Here is a 16,161-nt window from a genome sequence, read left to right as displayed (position 1 = left end):
TATACACGGGTACAGGATTTTGCAGGTTCCTATTTTTAAGGGTGTCATAGCTTCTCATCACTTAATATGTGTGACCTGAAGGATAGTATTTCTATGTTATACTCCTGTTTATGTACAATGGTCAGTCTTGTAGCAGAAATAAGTTGCTACCTCTGGGCTGAAATTGTATTTAGATGTAGCTGCTCTGGTACTTAAGACTTTACTATTTAACATGTATGTAAACTCTAATCAAGAACTTCTATTTTTGCGCCTTTTTACTCTCATAGATAGACAAATGAAAGTGCTCTGTTATATCTGTTACATACAATACGTTCAGAAATTACTTGTTCCTGCCCACAATCTAGTGAGCTTTTAACTGTCTGTGCTGTCACTCAGTGCTGCATGCTCTTAAGTTACATGATTCCCAACTATATCCATGGACTATAAAACACCTCCCCCTATATTACATAGAAGAAAAGAACAGAAGGGACAGTGTTCTGTAGTCCTATCCTAGGATATCAGTACTGCTCCTCCATAGATAGAGTATGGTGAGCTAGCACTGTTACCCTAGAAACCTATCTCTTCAGGGAAGCCTATCCTGCCTTCAGCTAATAACCAAATTTTCTATTTCTCCTATCAGTTCATCACTCAGAGTTATTACCTTTTGTACCACCAGCCCCTCCCTCTTAGATTGTAAGCTCCATGGAGCAGGGCCCTCCTAACCCTCTTGTATTGAACTGTATCATTGCTGTATTGTCTCCCTTTATATTGTAAAGCACTGGGCAAACTGTTGGTGCTGTATCATCCTGTGTTATAATAATAATAATATCTAATTAAAAAAAACAAACAATATTACAGCTGCCCTAAATGTACTCTTGTTTCGCTGCTAATTTTTCAACTCTAGCTTCTTTCCATTACAATTATTTCTTCAGCTGAAAATTGTATTTTAACTCCTAGGCACCGGCACCTCCCGGCCCTTTAAGGGTTCCAGAAGCCGGGAGGCGGGGCAGGGTTTTAGGGTCATGTGACCGCCGTGATTTGCTGTCACGGCGTTCACATGATCTGGAAAGGTCCCGATCAAATGAGATCGGGACCTTTCCATGAGTACCGAACATGTGTACTGGGAGTACGCAGGGTGCGCGCTCTCAGCACATATGTGGTTTTTTTAATAGAACGCAAATGTGCGGCCCCTTGGTGTCTAGATGCCGGGAGGCCGCACATTTGCATTCGGCCAGCGCCAAGAGGTTAAAGTTGTATTCCTTGTGTTCTTCAATGGCCCTCCTTATGTACATGCTCAAGGAGTATTCAGGTTAATGATGTCCAACTATACCCTACTTTTGTTTGTATCGCTCTCAGAAAATTAGAAACTAATTAAAGAGTGTATGGTAAGAGAACTTTTATCTGCACTTATAGTGGTCCCTTATGATTTGTGCACTGGATTTCCCTGTACCTGTGGGTTTACCCCCCTTTTATGGATTCCTTTTATTTAGGCTGACATTTCATCCCTTGGTTGTTTTCAGTTTCAGATGACATTTAAACAATTTATTTCTCGTGTTGGTTTCACTCTCTGCTATGCTCTATGCCTTTATTCTTTTTTTGAGGGGGAGGGATATATAGGCTACTTAAAACAGAATTAAACCCAAAAATTACAATAGCTTACCAATTCTTAGATGTGGTGGCTGCATTTTTTTTTGTTTTCTTGGGGGGCTTTTTTCCTTTATTTTCACCTAATCATCCAGCCAGTTACTCTCATTTTTCAACTTACCTTAACAGACCAGAGTGTCCAAACAAAGTAGCAGTTACATTGTTGGGATAAACCATGTTATACTGACAAGGGTGCACACACTGGTCCACTTTTATTCATTTATGTAAAACCTTTATCACAAAAGTAAAAAAAAAAGTTTTGCTGTAACTTTTTATAAAGTGTTAATTGCATCCCAGCTTCAAATTGTCAGTCAAGTTTGTCTAAATCTGCTAGCCTAACACTACCTTCCCCCAGACTGACAATGCTGCTGTCAAAAGATGTCCGCTTTACTACTTCATCCAGAATGCAGACACCCTGAGACAAGATTTATACTGGCCAGATCATGAGGTTAAATAAAGGGAAAAAAATAAAAATAAAACTAATGCAGCCACCACATCTAAGGACTGGTAAACAGCAATATATCAATTTCTGTTTTGGGGTTTTATACTACTTTAAGCGGGATCCTTATCACTGCCTCTTATAAATGAAACTTCAGTTTTTGTTTTGATTTCTATGTTAACCACCAATATAGTGTGATTAATCATAAATGATTATGCTCTGTAGGCAGCTAAGGGTGCGGGCAGAGTTTATAGCATAAAACTTCCCTTGTAAAACTATAGAAGTAGGTAGTATAGAATGTATGTAGTGGGTATTAAACCCAAAAATAAAAATGTACTATTTGCAGTTTAGCAATTTTTTAATGTAGTGACTGCAGTATTTTTCTTTTTTTTTTCCTTTGTTTTATTTTCTTGATCCAGCCAATACATCTATAAAAGTATCAGAGAGAGGGTTGGGCCAAACCAAATAATACAGACAGGGGTGAAAATAGAAGAAAAAGAAAGGGTTAACTTTTATTAATTTATGTATAAATGTTATGCCAGAAGGAAAAACATATTTTTTGCTGTAGCCACGTAAAAAATGTTAGCAGGAGTTCAGGTTTATGAGGTCAGTCAAGTCTATACAATGCAGCCAGTACATCTAACAATACCCTCTCCCCAAGATAGAAGTTGAGTTACTGGCCAGATCTGCAGGTGAAAATAAAAAAAAAAAGGAAATGTATTCAACCACCACAATTATGTACTGGTAAGCTACAATACACTCCATTTTTGATTTTGGGTTTACAGTATATCTGCTTTTAGGTTCTACCCGACTCTTTCCATATATACAGGTTTGTGTCTGGTACTCTTTTCCTAGTATTCCATGCTTATGGGGTTTTTTGGGCTACACTCTCAAAGTTTCTTCACTGAGTAAGAGTAAGCACAATTTGGTGAATATTCTGCTTTGTTTGATCATGTTATGTTTTTGGTATGGTCTGGTAATATTCATTGGGGAGTTATATTTGAATATTTGATACAAGAGGAACTAATGCTAAAGGTTCTAGTGTCTATGTCTGCCTATGATATCTTTGCAAAGTAGTTTGTCACAATTTGGCATCCCTTTGAAATGGAAAGATCTGCAACCCCCCTTTATTTCACTATGGCTTTTAGGGGAGGAGGATCAGATAGAAGATCTGATACTTTCTGCCCAAAAAAGGTATGAGACCTACTTTAAAACATGGATCCATTGGAATATGTTTATCTTTTCAGATGAGGGTAAGGGCTGTTTGCAACCATGCCCATAAGAAAACTTCCAGTGATCTCCTAATAATTCCCCCTCCCTTTTTTCTTTTCCTTTTTTTTCTCTCTCTCTCTCTCTTTCTCTACTCTTCCTCCTTTACTTGTTACCCACTTCCTTACCCTTTTAAATCTGCTCACCTTATGGGATAAAAAAGAAAACCCAGTGTCCAGTGCTTTTCACTGATGACACTCAGAACAGTTGAGAGACATAGACAGGAAGACTATATTTACCGTATGTGACTGTACATAGCTGGTCAGATTTGTTGACTTAATCTTTTGATACTACCTTTCCACTGTTGAGTAATTGTTTATGTATTGGCTTTTTCAGAGGTGTCTCTATCTGCAAGTGACTTTTGTACACTTAATGTATGTATGATATGTGTCATCACATATCTGCTGTCCTTTGAACTCTGTATACTATAAATAAATAATTAGCAAAAATAATTTTGGTAAGTGGGTACAGTGTTAACCTGGACATTTTTAGCTTTTTATTTGAGTACAACAATCAGCTAAATACTACCACATCATGCAACGGTTTCTATTATCTTTTGAGAGTTTGTTTACATAATTATGACATTGGGTGATCTGATTGTGTTTTCGGTCGAGTAACCCTTTGAGACTTTGCACATGTTGGACTCTTCTGCTGATGATACTAGCTATCCTGAAAGGCTTAATCTGTTACCCCATTATATAAAACAAGGATTTATAGAAAACTAATAACAGAAACAGGGACTTTCTGCCTTTGGTCCAATTGTTGTTCATCCTCTATTGCCTTGTGAGTGCCTTGATTACACTTGTTGCCTGGAGTTCCTTTGTTCTTTAAGCCCCATATACACAATGAAAATATTGTCCCTTCAAATAATTTAGGAAGAAAGCTGTGTACTAATGATCAGATTATCGTACGATCGCTTTGAAAGCAGTATTTTTGGTACGATTTTCTGATCACGTGTACTAGGCTTTAGCAAGAGTCCACTTAGGTGAAATATGGTGGGGCAAAAAGTAGAGGCTCTACCACAATAAACTGAACAGAGAAAGGGATGGAATCAACTATTACACTGCCCTGGGTGCTTGTGTAAACACTCAATGAAATGTTATAGTTCATCCCAACTCCAACACTGTCACTATTGCTGGATATTTTGGTCTGCATGTTAATGTGGAGAAAAATATGCAAATACCATCTTTACATGTGTAGCACTACCCCCTAGGGATTGCTGATGAATTTGGGTCCCCCTATAGCCCTGCACAGCCAGTCAGTTAGCATTCTCCACACAAGCTTTCATCCATAGACAGAAATCAGGCCTTGAACATTGTTTTTTCTATTTCTATTGAAGGGATTAAACTTGGATGGGGTAAGGGGTGTTTATGATGCCCAATGGAACTGAAATCTGAGGACACCTTCCTGAACTATTCACTGCTTCTCTCCTCTGACACAGTATCTGTTGGAGTGCTAGCCAGCAGCTCCAGTTTTACTACCCCAGACCCTAGATGAACTCCTCTTCACCCAGCAATCTGCAGACGTTCTTCCGAAGCAGGGAATCTGGCTCCTGTACCTTTAAATGGATGACAGTCACTAATAGAGGGCTTCCCCTATCCGCCTAGGGGGTGCAGGTGTACTCACTCAGATCCTCTCCTGTACTGCTTGTGGAATGGCTGCTGCTACCAGGCCTATCATCTCCGCTGCTCCTTCCCTACCATACAGGTGGTCCTCTCTCAGGGGGCCAGTGAGCTCTGAGGTTTCCTCCTTTCCAGCTCCAGGCTCGCAGGCAGGCCCCATCCTACTAGGCCTCCTGGCAGCCTTCCTCCCCCAGCCTCACATCTTCCTTCTTCTCACTCCTCCCCCACCACCATACTCCTGTTACTGAGCAGGCTCTTCCTCTTTTAAGGAAGTCTCAACACCTTTCCAGGCCTCCTGTTGGGGATTAGCTGAGGTCCCTCAATAGTGTAGCCAGCCACTCCTCAAATCCACCCACTGCCTTCAAAGCCCTACTCTGACAGCCAGAGGGGCTGGCCTGCAGGGTCTCTCAATCCTGACCAGTATTTGACCCATCTGGCTATCTCACCTAATCAGCTTCTCACTAACCATTAAGATCTACCTGCCCCTAGCTAAACTAGGAGGGTGCTGTACATATATTAACCTTATATAGTTATCAGAATGCAATGGTTTTGCTATAGGGGCCCTTTAAAATATACTGTATAAATAAACTAAAGGAATAAAGAATAAATAAATAATTCTACTATGCTATCTAAGTACTGATAAGCTGAAAAATATTACATTTATGAGGTTTTGTTTTTGGGGGGGGTTTAGCTCAGATATGCCTTAAGTGATTAAAATAATCTAAACCAGCCTTTCTGAACCTTTTTACACCCAAGGGGGTAATTTTATTAAACTTCAGTTTTCAGGAAACTCCTGCTAAAACCATTCAGTCTTTGCAGATGACACCAAGCTGTGCAGTGGAATAACGTCCTTACAGGATCTCTCCAACTTACAAGCTGACCTCAATGCACTGTGTAATTGGGCAACTATGTGGCAAATGAGGTTTAATGTTGATAAATGTAAGGTTATGCACTTGGGGGCTAAGAATATATATGTACCATACATACTAGGGGGGTACAACTGGGGGAATCAATGGTGGAGAAGGATCTGGGAGTTCTGGTAGATCACAAGCTTAATAATGGCATGCAATGCCAAGCTGCGGTTTCTAAAGTGAGCAAAATCCTCTCTTGTATTAAAAGAGGTATATACTCCAGAGAGAGAGAGAGATCATTCTACCCCTGTACAGATCATTAGTAACACCTCATCTGGAATAAGCAGTTCAGTTTTGGGCACAAAAAGAACATTGAAGAACTGGAGAAAGTGTGGCAAAAGCAGTGGCAAATAAGCACAACCACAAATGCTGGAAACAGACAATAAATTTACATACACCCAGCCCAAAGGCTGAGACCCTTGTGCTGCACAGCACGGCGCCTTCTGATGGATGAAGGTAGAAAGTGAAGTAATTTACCTACTGGCGGGCACAAATAAGCTGCCACACCTTACCTGTTATTACCCTAAAAGAGCAGGAGTCAGTGTATGGGTGTATGGTATGGGCTAGCCTGCGGTGCAGCACAACAGCTTACAATCTTACACAAATCTACAGTATTCCCCCTCCCATAACTGGTCCTGTAGCACGTGCCTGAGTATTCCTTCTGAGCAAAACGCCAGTCTGGCTTGAGTTTGTAGGATTTTATCAGCTCTCCAATGTGAAATGTCACTTTAAGTTGTGGAGTCCTTCCAATAATTAGTAACAACACTTGTGGCCTGACACAAACAGAAACCCTAACTAACTATAGGCCTGGACTCAGTCTCAAGGCGCCAACACTGAAATGCTTTGTATCCGCTGGTGACTCTGAACAGAACAAATGTCTCTCCAACAAGCATGCGATCTTGCCGTATATGTTGCTTAGTTCCTCTGCTCTCATCAGCCTTCCTGGCAGTAATCTCATCAGCATTCCTGGCAGCAATCTCTGGTTACTGAGGGGTGCTCTCACACCTGGATGTCATCAGATTCTCAGCTCACATGGCCCCCCTCATTCACCATTCTCCAAAACATGGTTGCTCTCTCTCCTCTGTGTGAAAACTCCACCTCTTCATGAATATAGAAATCTCTATGCAGTCTGAGGCTGTGTTAGAAAAACAGTGACATCTTGTGGCTAAACTGCAGAATGTCAGTCAAAACATTTAATTTACTCCACACAAGCAGTATTCAAACAATGAGAGCTGTTTCCACATCTCACAAAAGTACAGAGAAGGGCAACCAAACTGATATGAGGCATGGAGGGGCTCAGCTATGAGGAAATATTAGAGGAAGTGAATTTATTCTCTCTTGAGAAGAGGAGATTAAGGGGGGATATGATCAACATGTATAAATACATCAGTGGTTCATATAGTGAACTTGGAGTAGAGCTATTCACCCTGAGGTCATCACAGAGGACAAGAGGGCACTCTTTACATCTGGAGAAAAAGAAATGTAATCTCCAAATACAGAAAGGTTTCTTCACAGTAAGAGCTGTGAAAATGTGGAATAGACTCCCTCAAGAGTTGGTTCTGGCCAGCTAGGTGGATTGCTTTTAAAAAGGCCAGGATTCTTTCTTGGATACACAGAATATAACCGGTTACTAACATTTATAGGTAAAGTTGATCCAGTGAATAACCAATTGCCTCTCGGGGGATCAGGAAATAATTTTTTCCCCTGCAGGAGCAAATTGGATCATACCTTCCTGGGTTTTTTACCTTCCTCTGGATCAACTGTGGGTGTAGGATTATACCTTTTTTTTATGGTTGAACTTGATGGATTTTTGTCTTTTTTCAGCCAGACTAGCTATGTAACTATGTATAGGGGTCAGTGGGAAAAATACCGTTACACACAGCTAAAACAACCATTGATGCCATATTGCTGCCTCTTTCCGATGACATTAGCCCCAGAACTGTGCAGGCACCATCAAATGGAAGATCAATAAACCACAGCTGAAGGAACTGTTAACCTCTAGAGGAACCTTAGGGTTCTAGGGAACCTCGTTAAGAATAGCTGCTCTGTCAGGAATCCATGGATAAACAATTACATGCTAAGTATGCTACACTTAAGCCCTTTTTCTCATCCCTAGCAGGGCCCTTTGTCAAGTTAATTCCGATGGATTATTGTATTTTAAATTTTTTCTTTGCCATGTTAAATAAGACCAACAGCTAGGCTCTGTGTCTTCAGACCAAAGTAGTGTTTTTTAGTGCTGTTTTGACTGCAGTTTTAAAGGTTAGTCACTGTTTTGGGCATTGTACTACTTTAAAACTCATCATTAACCTAATACCAGCTATTTATATGTAAAAGAAGTGACAGGCATGGACTTTAGAAGCAGCTGCATGCCCCAGACAAAGGATGAGAGATCCATATCAAACATGGTAGACCAGAAGTAACTCATTCTGACAAATATGTGTGGGTTGATCTCTACATCAGAATTGTGCCAGAGGCAAACATGGTCAGAATTGAGTTTTGCATGGGTTTCCTACATAGTGATTACTGATTATGTGTGAATTATATCACCTATTGTAAAGCAAAAATTTACAGATCAATAAAATATTAACCACATTTAGAATAGTTCTCCGTTATTTTCAAATAAGTCCAGTTGCATCCGGATTCTTAGCAAAATTAACTAATGAAATACAATTTTTGACCACACTATGAAACATAGTATACATGAAGGAAAAGTGATTGATAGATGTGATTGCTGAAGAAGCATGTCTTCAAGGAGGAAAGGTGACTAATTTTTGCTTCTCTGTGGATTCCTTTTTACAGAACATGTGTAAGATTGTTCTTGTTTTTGGAGCACGCTAGGGGGAGCATTCTTCCATTTAAATAAATCTACTTATCCACAGGCTAGACAAAAGATCTGTGCAATGTCACAGGTTTTCCATCAACTTTAAAGCTTATGGGTGTGTTTAGGAAATACAAGAAAGATTATTATTATACAGAATTTATATAGCGCCAACAGTTTGCTCAGTTCTTTACAATATAAAGAGAGACAATACAGCAATGATACAGTTCAATACAAGAGGGTTAGTTGGGCCCTGCTCCTTGGAGCTTACAATGGGAAAGCAATCCTGTTTAAAATACTTTACTTGTTGTACTCAAAAGTGGATAATTCAGAATAAGGATTTTCGTTTACAGAGACAATAAAGAAATACAAAATACAGAAAATATTAAAATATAAAGCCTGGTTCTAGTCAAAATTTTGTTTTGGATAAAGTGGAAAAGAGTTAGAAACTCTATTGAGTTTCTATTGAGAAAGTTTCTTCTCACTTCCTGTCAAAATGCTGCGATATATGTGCAAAAGGAACACAGACAAAAACACATTTTTTAGTAGAGTGAAGAAGGGATCAGACATATTACAATCCTTTTTATTGCAGTCTGTGATTTCCTGTCTCGGTGACAACTGATCTTGTTTAGGCATCAAAGGGACAGGGAGTCAGGGAAAAGCTCCCCAATGGGAACCCAAACAGAAATAAAAACATGACAGAAATTGTGATTCTTCCTAAAAAGAAAAAAAAAGTTTGGCTTCAATGTACTGTATGTCCCTCACTGTGAATTTGAGGACTAATGGTGTCCATACATTAGATGAAAAATCATTCGTAAATCTGTCATATGGACAGTTTGTTCATTTTTCATCCAGTTAATGGGCACAAATCAAATAATGGTAGTTACATTTTTGAGTCAAAAAAATTGAAGGAAAAATTTGGAAAACTTCTGATGAATAGACAATAAATTGAAAGATTAATGTGTTTCTCACCCATTAAAAATTGAATTGCTGTTACTGAGTATATGTGACCCAGACGCAAAAAATTAACAAAAAACGGATTCAATTCCATTGAATGATTTATCATTCGAAATTTGGTCATTACATGATGGCTATATTGTTTACTCTCACCTCTATGTGTTCATCTTCTGAAAACGCGTTTGAACAATTTTTCGACTAGTGTATGGCAAGCATAAGAGAATGCTGTTAATAATCCTTTTCTAGTCTAGATGAAAATAGAACCTTTAAAAGAAAAAGATTGTGTATGATTGAACCACCATAAAACATTAATCCAAGTGCAAAAATATAAAACATTCAAAAAATGTTGTCCAAGTAAAAATCAAGTGCTAGCAATCCATTGTAAAGACGGTGTAGACTTCAGTGCTTCAACACCACAAGTATTCAGGTCAAATGGTGCTTCTGAGTAAAACCATGCAACAAGATAACCAGGCAGCCATAAGTCATAATAAAAAGATGCTCACATGTGCATTATGGGATATCATAGTCCCCTGACGACCGGTGTGATGAAACTAGTTGGGCAGGGTCTTGGTTGTGTTGTCATCTTGTAGATGCACTTGGTCGAGTGGCATGCTCTCACATACTGTTTTTATCAGGATCTCTCTGAGTATCTTTTTATTTAAAGTGTTTTTATAAAAGTTAATGCACTATAGTTCCTCTACTTTTCTCCATGTAATTTTTGTGATCGGTGGGGGTGCTGGCAACATCATTCAAAAGAGATTGTACACTTGGTTAAACTGCTACTGCTATCTGACCCCTGAGTGTTGTAGAGAGATGACATCTATCTTTATGGTTGGTTGGTGACCTTGTTGCATGGTTTTACCCACAAATGCCGTTTGACCTCAGTATTAAAAGGACAAACAATCTGGTATGGAGGTGGAGTGTACTTGTGGTGTTGGAGCACTGAAGTCTACAGAGTCTGCACAGCAGTTTTGCTAGCACTTGATTTTAACTTAAAGGAGAAGTATAGACAAAGCTATTTTGGCTATATTTCTCCTGGGGATCACAGGTGTGTAGTTTGTTTTGCACTTCTGTGATCCATTTTTAGGCAAAAGCGGGCTAAAGCCTTCTGTCAGCTGACGTCACAGATGATTGTGATCCACCAAGATACCTGAACCGGCAGTTGACTCAGCCTCTCAACATGCTGCTGAGAGCCTGACCCAGCCACTCTTGCTCCCTCCACAGCCCTGTGCTCCAGCGGTGTTTGATTGCTCAGTTCTCAGTCTTTGAACCAGCGGAGACAGATGCAGCATTGGATTGATACTGCATCCACCTAGCTGAGTATAAATGTTTATATTTTCTTAACACCTATACTTCTATATACTTCTTTATACAATTGGGCTACATTTTTTAATATTTCAGATATTAGGTTTACTACATTTTTTTTACTATTGTGGTTTTTATACATTTAAACTCTATTAGCATAAAGATATTGCTGTTGTGCAAAGTACAATTGTTTTTTGGCCACATGATATGTGGATTCTATAGTGGCTGCACTTTTTTCTATTTGTCTTATGTTGATATACAGTACATATAAGGCTTAATTTATGTCACATGGATTTTATATAAGGTGGTGTGATTGTTGGCTAATATTGTATTTTCACCTAATTTTTGCACTTTGAACATTTAACATTTTAAGGTGGTTCAATTATGCCCAATCTTTTTTGGTTTAATTTTAAAGGGACAGCACAACTATTCTCATCTAGTTTATGTCAGTTCTGGCAATTATAGAGTGCTGCTGCCTGTCGTATTTTTATTTTGTTACACTAAGCATATACTTTTTATTTATAATCCTTTTATAGTACCAAATAATATTATAGCATGTAAATAACAATTTTAAAGGTAAGATAGACCTTAAATATATTTCCATGTTTCTTAAAGTGCTACTGCTAAAATTCATAGATATGTCTGTAAAGGTTTTGATGACTAGGTCATCAACAATGTATTTTTATTTGCTATGTGTAGCTTATTATTTGATGTTATCAGTCATTTCTGGCTGAGTAAAGGCTATCAACAGTTGCTTTAAATGGCAGGGAAGTCAGATGTGAGTAAACAAAATTATCTACAGTATAGTCTTAAAATTTTATTTATGACTTGGCTAGCTCTAGAGATAAATCAAATTTTTTAAAATGCAGAATTCAATTTTCAGCACATAAACCTGATTTTTAGAACATGCCTTGAGGGACAAATCATGCACTGTAGATTATCGGCATAGACTGATGGTTAAGACTTATACCTCTGCAAGAAATGGCAATGGGCAGTAGAGGGTAGCTTTAAGGAAAGATAAAGAGTGGAGCTTGACACAACTGATTTTTTAAGACTATTTGATAGCAGTTTGACCCATCAAATTGAATTTTCCCCAAAACCAAACAAACAAAATAGCTTGGTGACATTTATGGAGGCAATGAGTTTATTTGTTCTGGTAAAACAGTACAATGACTATCCTGTGGCAAATATTAATATATGTGGACTTTTCAGTATGAATCCACTCAGATCATGTTGTATTATGGGTATGAGAAAAGAAGTTTAGCTAGGATTTTGTAATGTGTATTGATCTTTCATTCAAAATATATAATAATAATGTTTTCTCAGTAAATTGAACTCTCTAATAATATGGTCTAGTAATATGTCTGATCTGTGGACAAGCTGAATCGCAACCTCCAGAATTCCTGGATAGCTCACTTTATAGCAGCCTTTTTCAACCAGAGTGCTCAGGCACTCTGGGGTGCTTTCCGGTTTCTTCAGGAGTGCCTTTGCAAAAAGCCTAAAAATTGGCCCAAAATTGTATACAAGCCAGCAGGTGGATCAAGCTTGCCTTTAGTTACACAATGCCAAAGGTTTTCATTATGCACCATTCCAACCTTCTAACTGCCAGTGTCCTAATGACCAATTACATAATGTGTTGATAAGGAGAACATCAGGCACCTGTACAGCATCCTTGTTTGTCCCTCCCCTGCCCCTCTCTGTCAGCATTTAGGTTACATTAGCTGAGTGATGAAGAGAAACTGAGGGAGAAGAGAAACATTATTAGTCAGTACCAGTGTGAAAAGGTGTATTTGCTTTAGAAGAATAGATCACCTATAATGTTGGGTGTCCTACGTGTGTGGATGTTGCTGCATTTTGTAAAACTGATAGTTTAGTGTTCTACATTTTAGAATGTGGTGCTTTGAGTGCAGAATTATAAATGGCGCCGTGATATTAAATGTTTGTATTCATTTGCTCATCTGTGGTTAAGGCTCTTTAGTTGTATGTTAAAGTACAAGTACAAATATGGTAGAAAATATTCTGCCTAGCACCATTAGCTAACCTAACCTAGAACCATAACCCCTTCTAGGGGCATATTAGCCTGCCTGTGGTGGCAGCCTCTCAGGATGCTTGCAACTTGTGCAGTAGTTTCCCATAAACATGAAAGGAGCAGTTCTACAGAAAAGACGCTGATATATGGCTCCATTCAAGTTTATGAAAAGTGACTGCACAGGTGTGGCCAGCGCTGGAGGAGACTCAAGATATTGCACAGAATATGTAAACACCACAGGAGGTGACTGTCACCGCTCAGAGGTACCTATGCACCTGGATAGGTGGGTGTATGGGGGGTTTGGGGTTAAAGGTTACATAAGCTTAGGGGAATAGGGGATGTTCTACAAAAAGTTTACTTATACATTAAACTCAGATTATCATATAACAGTTATTTGTATTTTCCTTCATTTCGTTACATAACATGCTATCATTCAAAGTGTTATATTTGTAATATTTAAAGTATAACTTTGGCCATTTGTTTTAATTTTTGGACAGTGGAAGAAGAGTCATATGTCCTGGGGGCATTTTAACACTGCCTGTGGCCCTGTTGTGGGACCTCCCTTACTTTTTTTCCTGCTACCCACATTGCCACAAGTGAATGGAAATCTCCAACAGATACACAGACAACACTTAAAACATGAAATAATTTCTATCCTTTGTTTCGGCTTTTATAGCTGTTGTGTCCCAGTTGGAGATAATTAGAAGAACCACACAAAGGGTCCAAGTCTTCCCTACCCTATCCAGAATGTAAATAACTATGTTTTAGTTGGTGTTTTGATTCAATTTTAAGATGTTTCTTAATCCAATATTTATGTCTTTATTGCAGTGTTTACGGCTGTCCTTTAGCCAAGAAAAGGAAAACCCAAGATAATAAGCCTTTGGAACCCTCACCCAAAAGAAAACCATACTCCTCAAAAACAGACAACTCCTCTGTGGATGAGTGCTATGAAACAGATGGAACAGAAGAAATGGATGAGAAGGAGGAGGAAGAAGAGTATTCTGACGACAATGAAGACCAAGAGGATGAGGAAGATGAAGAAATAGATAGAGATGATGAAGATGAAATAGATGAGGATGAAGAGGAAGATGAAGAGGAAGGAGAGGAAATAGAAGAAGATGAGGAAGAAGATGAGGAGGAAGATGATGACTATGATGAACAAGGTAATAGCTAAAAATATTTTGAAGCAAAGGGGTATTATTGGGGAAATAGTCTGAGGCAAAGGGACTTATGATGCTTCTGATGTTCAGTGCTAATGTAAATCTGCACTATGTGGTCCTGTAGATAGTGATATAACCAAGATAACTCCTAAAGTCATACCTTAGAAAGAAAACATTTCAACACATATATTTCTATACATGGCCACAGGTTGGATTTTTAGTTCCCTTGCAAACAACTTAAAACCTAACTTTAGGCAGATATAAAAGTTTAATATGAATACATCATTGAATATATTTTTTAAAGGAAATTAGTGTAAGTACCTGAATTTGTTTCTTGCAATCCCTGTACAGCAGCATTCTAGGAGAGGCAGGGGAAGGACTGTGGGCCAATCAAGTGTACTGAAAGCGAATGTGTGATAAGGAACGTCCTGTTAGGAGGGGAGCATGGCATAGGCAAGGGGATGACCTCATCAGTCTGCTGTTGACTTTTCACTGTCAAGTCAGAAGGCTCAAGGTGGAGATAGGACACCAAAGTATTCCTGTAATGTAAATAGTGTCATCCATGTGGCTGTTCTTTGTGAGGGAGCAGTATAAATCTAGACTAGACGGACAAAAATACAAATCCTTTGGCAGGTAAAGTAGCTCCCTTTTATGTATTCAATATGTGTATTTTGCTGTTTGGGGTTCAGCTTTAAATATTAAGTACATGGTAACAGGGCAGGGAAAGGTTATCCTGGTAAGCCTCAACATTAGATAAACTGGAAATGCAGGGGAGTGTGAAAGGACAGCAATCTTATTTCAGGAAGGAGACTTGAGACCAATAGGCACCACCTTTTTGTAAAACCACCTAGACCCCCCCCCCCTCCCCGTGCCTAAATGCAACCTCATGTTCTTTAACCTTCTTCTATACTGTCCTTAACGTAGTTATTGGAACCTTATTTTACACTGGAATTATTTTATGACTTTGCGCATGAGAGTTGATTTACTAAAGGCAAATAGACTGTTCACATTACAAGGAAATTTGCCCAAGGGCTTAGTTAATTTGGTAAAGTTTCACTTTGAAAAGAATAAAAAATTTCCTTGCAAAGTGAACAGCCTATTTGCCCTTAGAAAATCAACCCTTTGAAGTCTAAAATTGTAGCTCACAAACCCAATGTTAAACTGGAAAAGTATAGAAAGAGAGTACCCTATGGGTTAATAAATATGGTATCTTTAAAATAAATACATACTGCAAATGTATCCACTTATCCTTTTTACCATCTTTACTGATCTAAACTAGCCCACCCTCTCCAGCTGCATATTTACTTTGAACTGGTGGCTGTAGCCTCCTCTATTTGATTACATCCAGTTCTAGTGCAGAAATTCTTTTGTGTGGGATGGCAGCACTTGTGCAGTGGCTTACCATAGATTTCTCTGTGGCCCTCTCCCAAGCACCTCCAGCCTCTGGACACATCCAAAAACAATTTCATGAGAATTTGCTAAATAGGTACTGCCAGTGCACAGAAGTTTTGTTGTAAGAATGTATACAAGTAGCTAAGTCAGCGGCCGCCAGGTTGAGGTAAATATGCATCTGGAGAGAGGGAGAGTGGGCTAATTTAGGTCAGGGAAAGAAAGAAAAAGGGTTAGTGCACTTTAAAATAAATAGATTTGGCAGACCTTAAAGGATAAGTTCACCTTTCATTACATGTTATACTCATATTCAAGGTGTAACATGTAACATTTTATGAAAGCAGCGGCCCTGGATCCCCACCATTCTCCCACATTGACAGCTAGCGGGGGACCTCCCACCCCCATTCACCTGTCCACATCACTCCTCTGTGAAGAGGAACTACAAGTCCTGACAGTCTTAGCAGCTGTCAGCTTGTAGTGCTCAATGAACTACCACTGTGCTGTGGAGCGCCGTGGTCGTTTTTTGAATCTTCCTGTCAGAATATCTGCTTGATCGTACATACTGCATGGGCAAACAGATATACTGACAGATCTGCAGGAGACCTGCATGGCACCACTTTACAGGCTCCTGCAGCAAAA

The 16,161-nt window shown here is 39.0% G+C and overlaps 1 protein-coding gene across 21 annotated transcripts in view; it reads left to right on the top strand.

The window, feature by feature from the left end:
* MYT1L (myelin transcription factor 1 like) overlaps positions 1 to 16,161 on the top strand; it is a 664,471-nt gene that overhangs the window by 507,915 nt on the left and 140,395 nt on the right. For all 21 annotated transcript variants that reach the window (XM_089686713.1, XM_089686712.1, XM_089686714.1 and 18 more), the window contains one exon: positions 13,802 to 14,136. In XM_089686713.1, coding sequence (XP_089542839.1) covers positions 13,802 to 14,136 — 335 coding nt within the window. The remainder of the gene's footprint in view (positions 1 to 13,801; positions 14,137 to 16,161) is intronic.

The sequence above is a fragment of the Staurois parvus genome, unplaced genomic scaffold (assembly GCF_062004578.1).
Source record: "Staurois parvus isolate SC_StPar_1 unplaced genomic scaffold, SC_StPar_1.0 ptg000409l, whole genome shotgun sequence".
Taxonomy (NCBI): domain Eukaryota; kingdom Metazoa; phylum Chordata; class Amphibia; order Anura; family Ranidae; genus Staurois; species Staurois parvus.
This window is presented reverse-complemented; position numbering and strand designations above follow the sequence as displayed.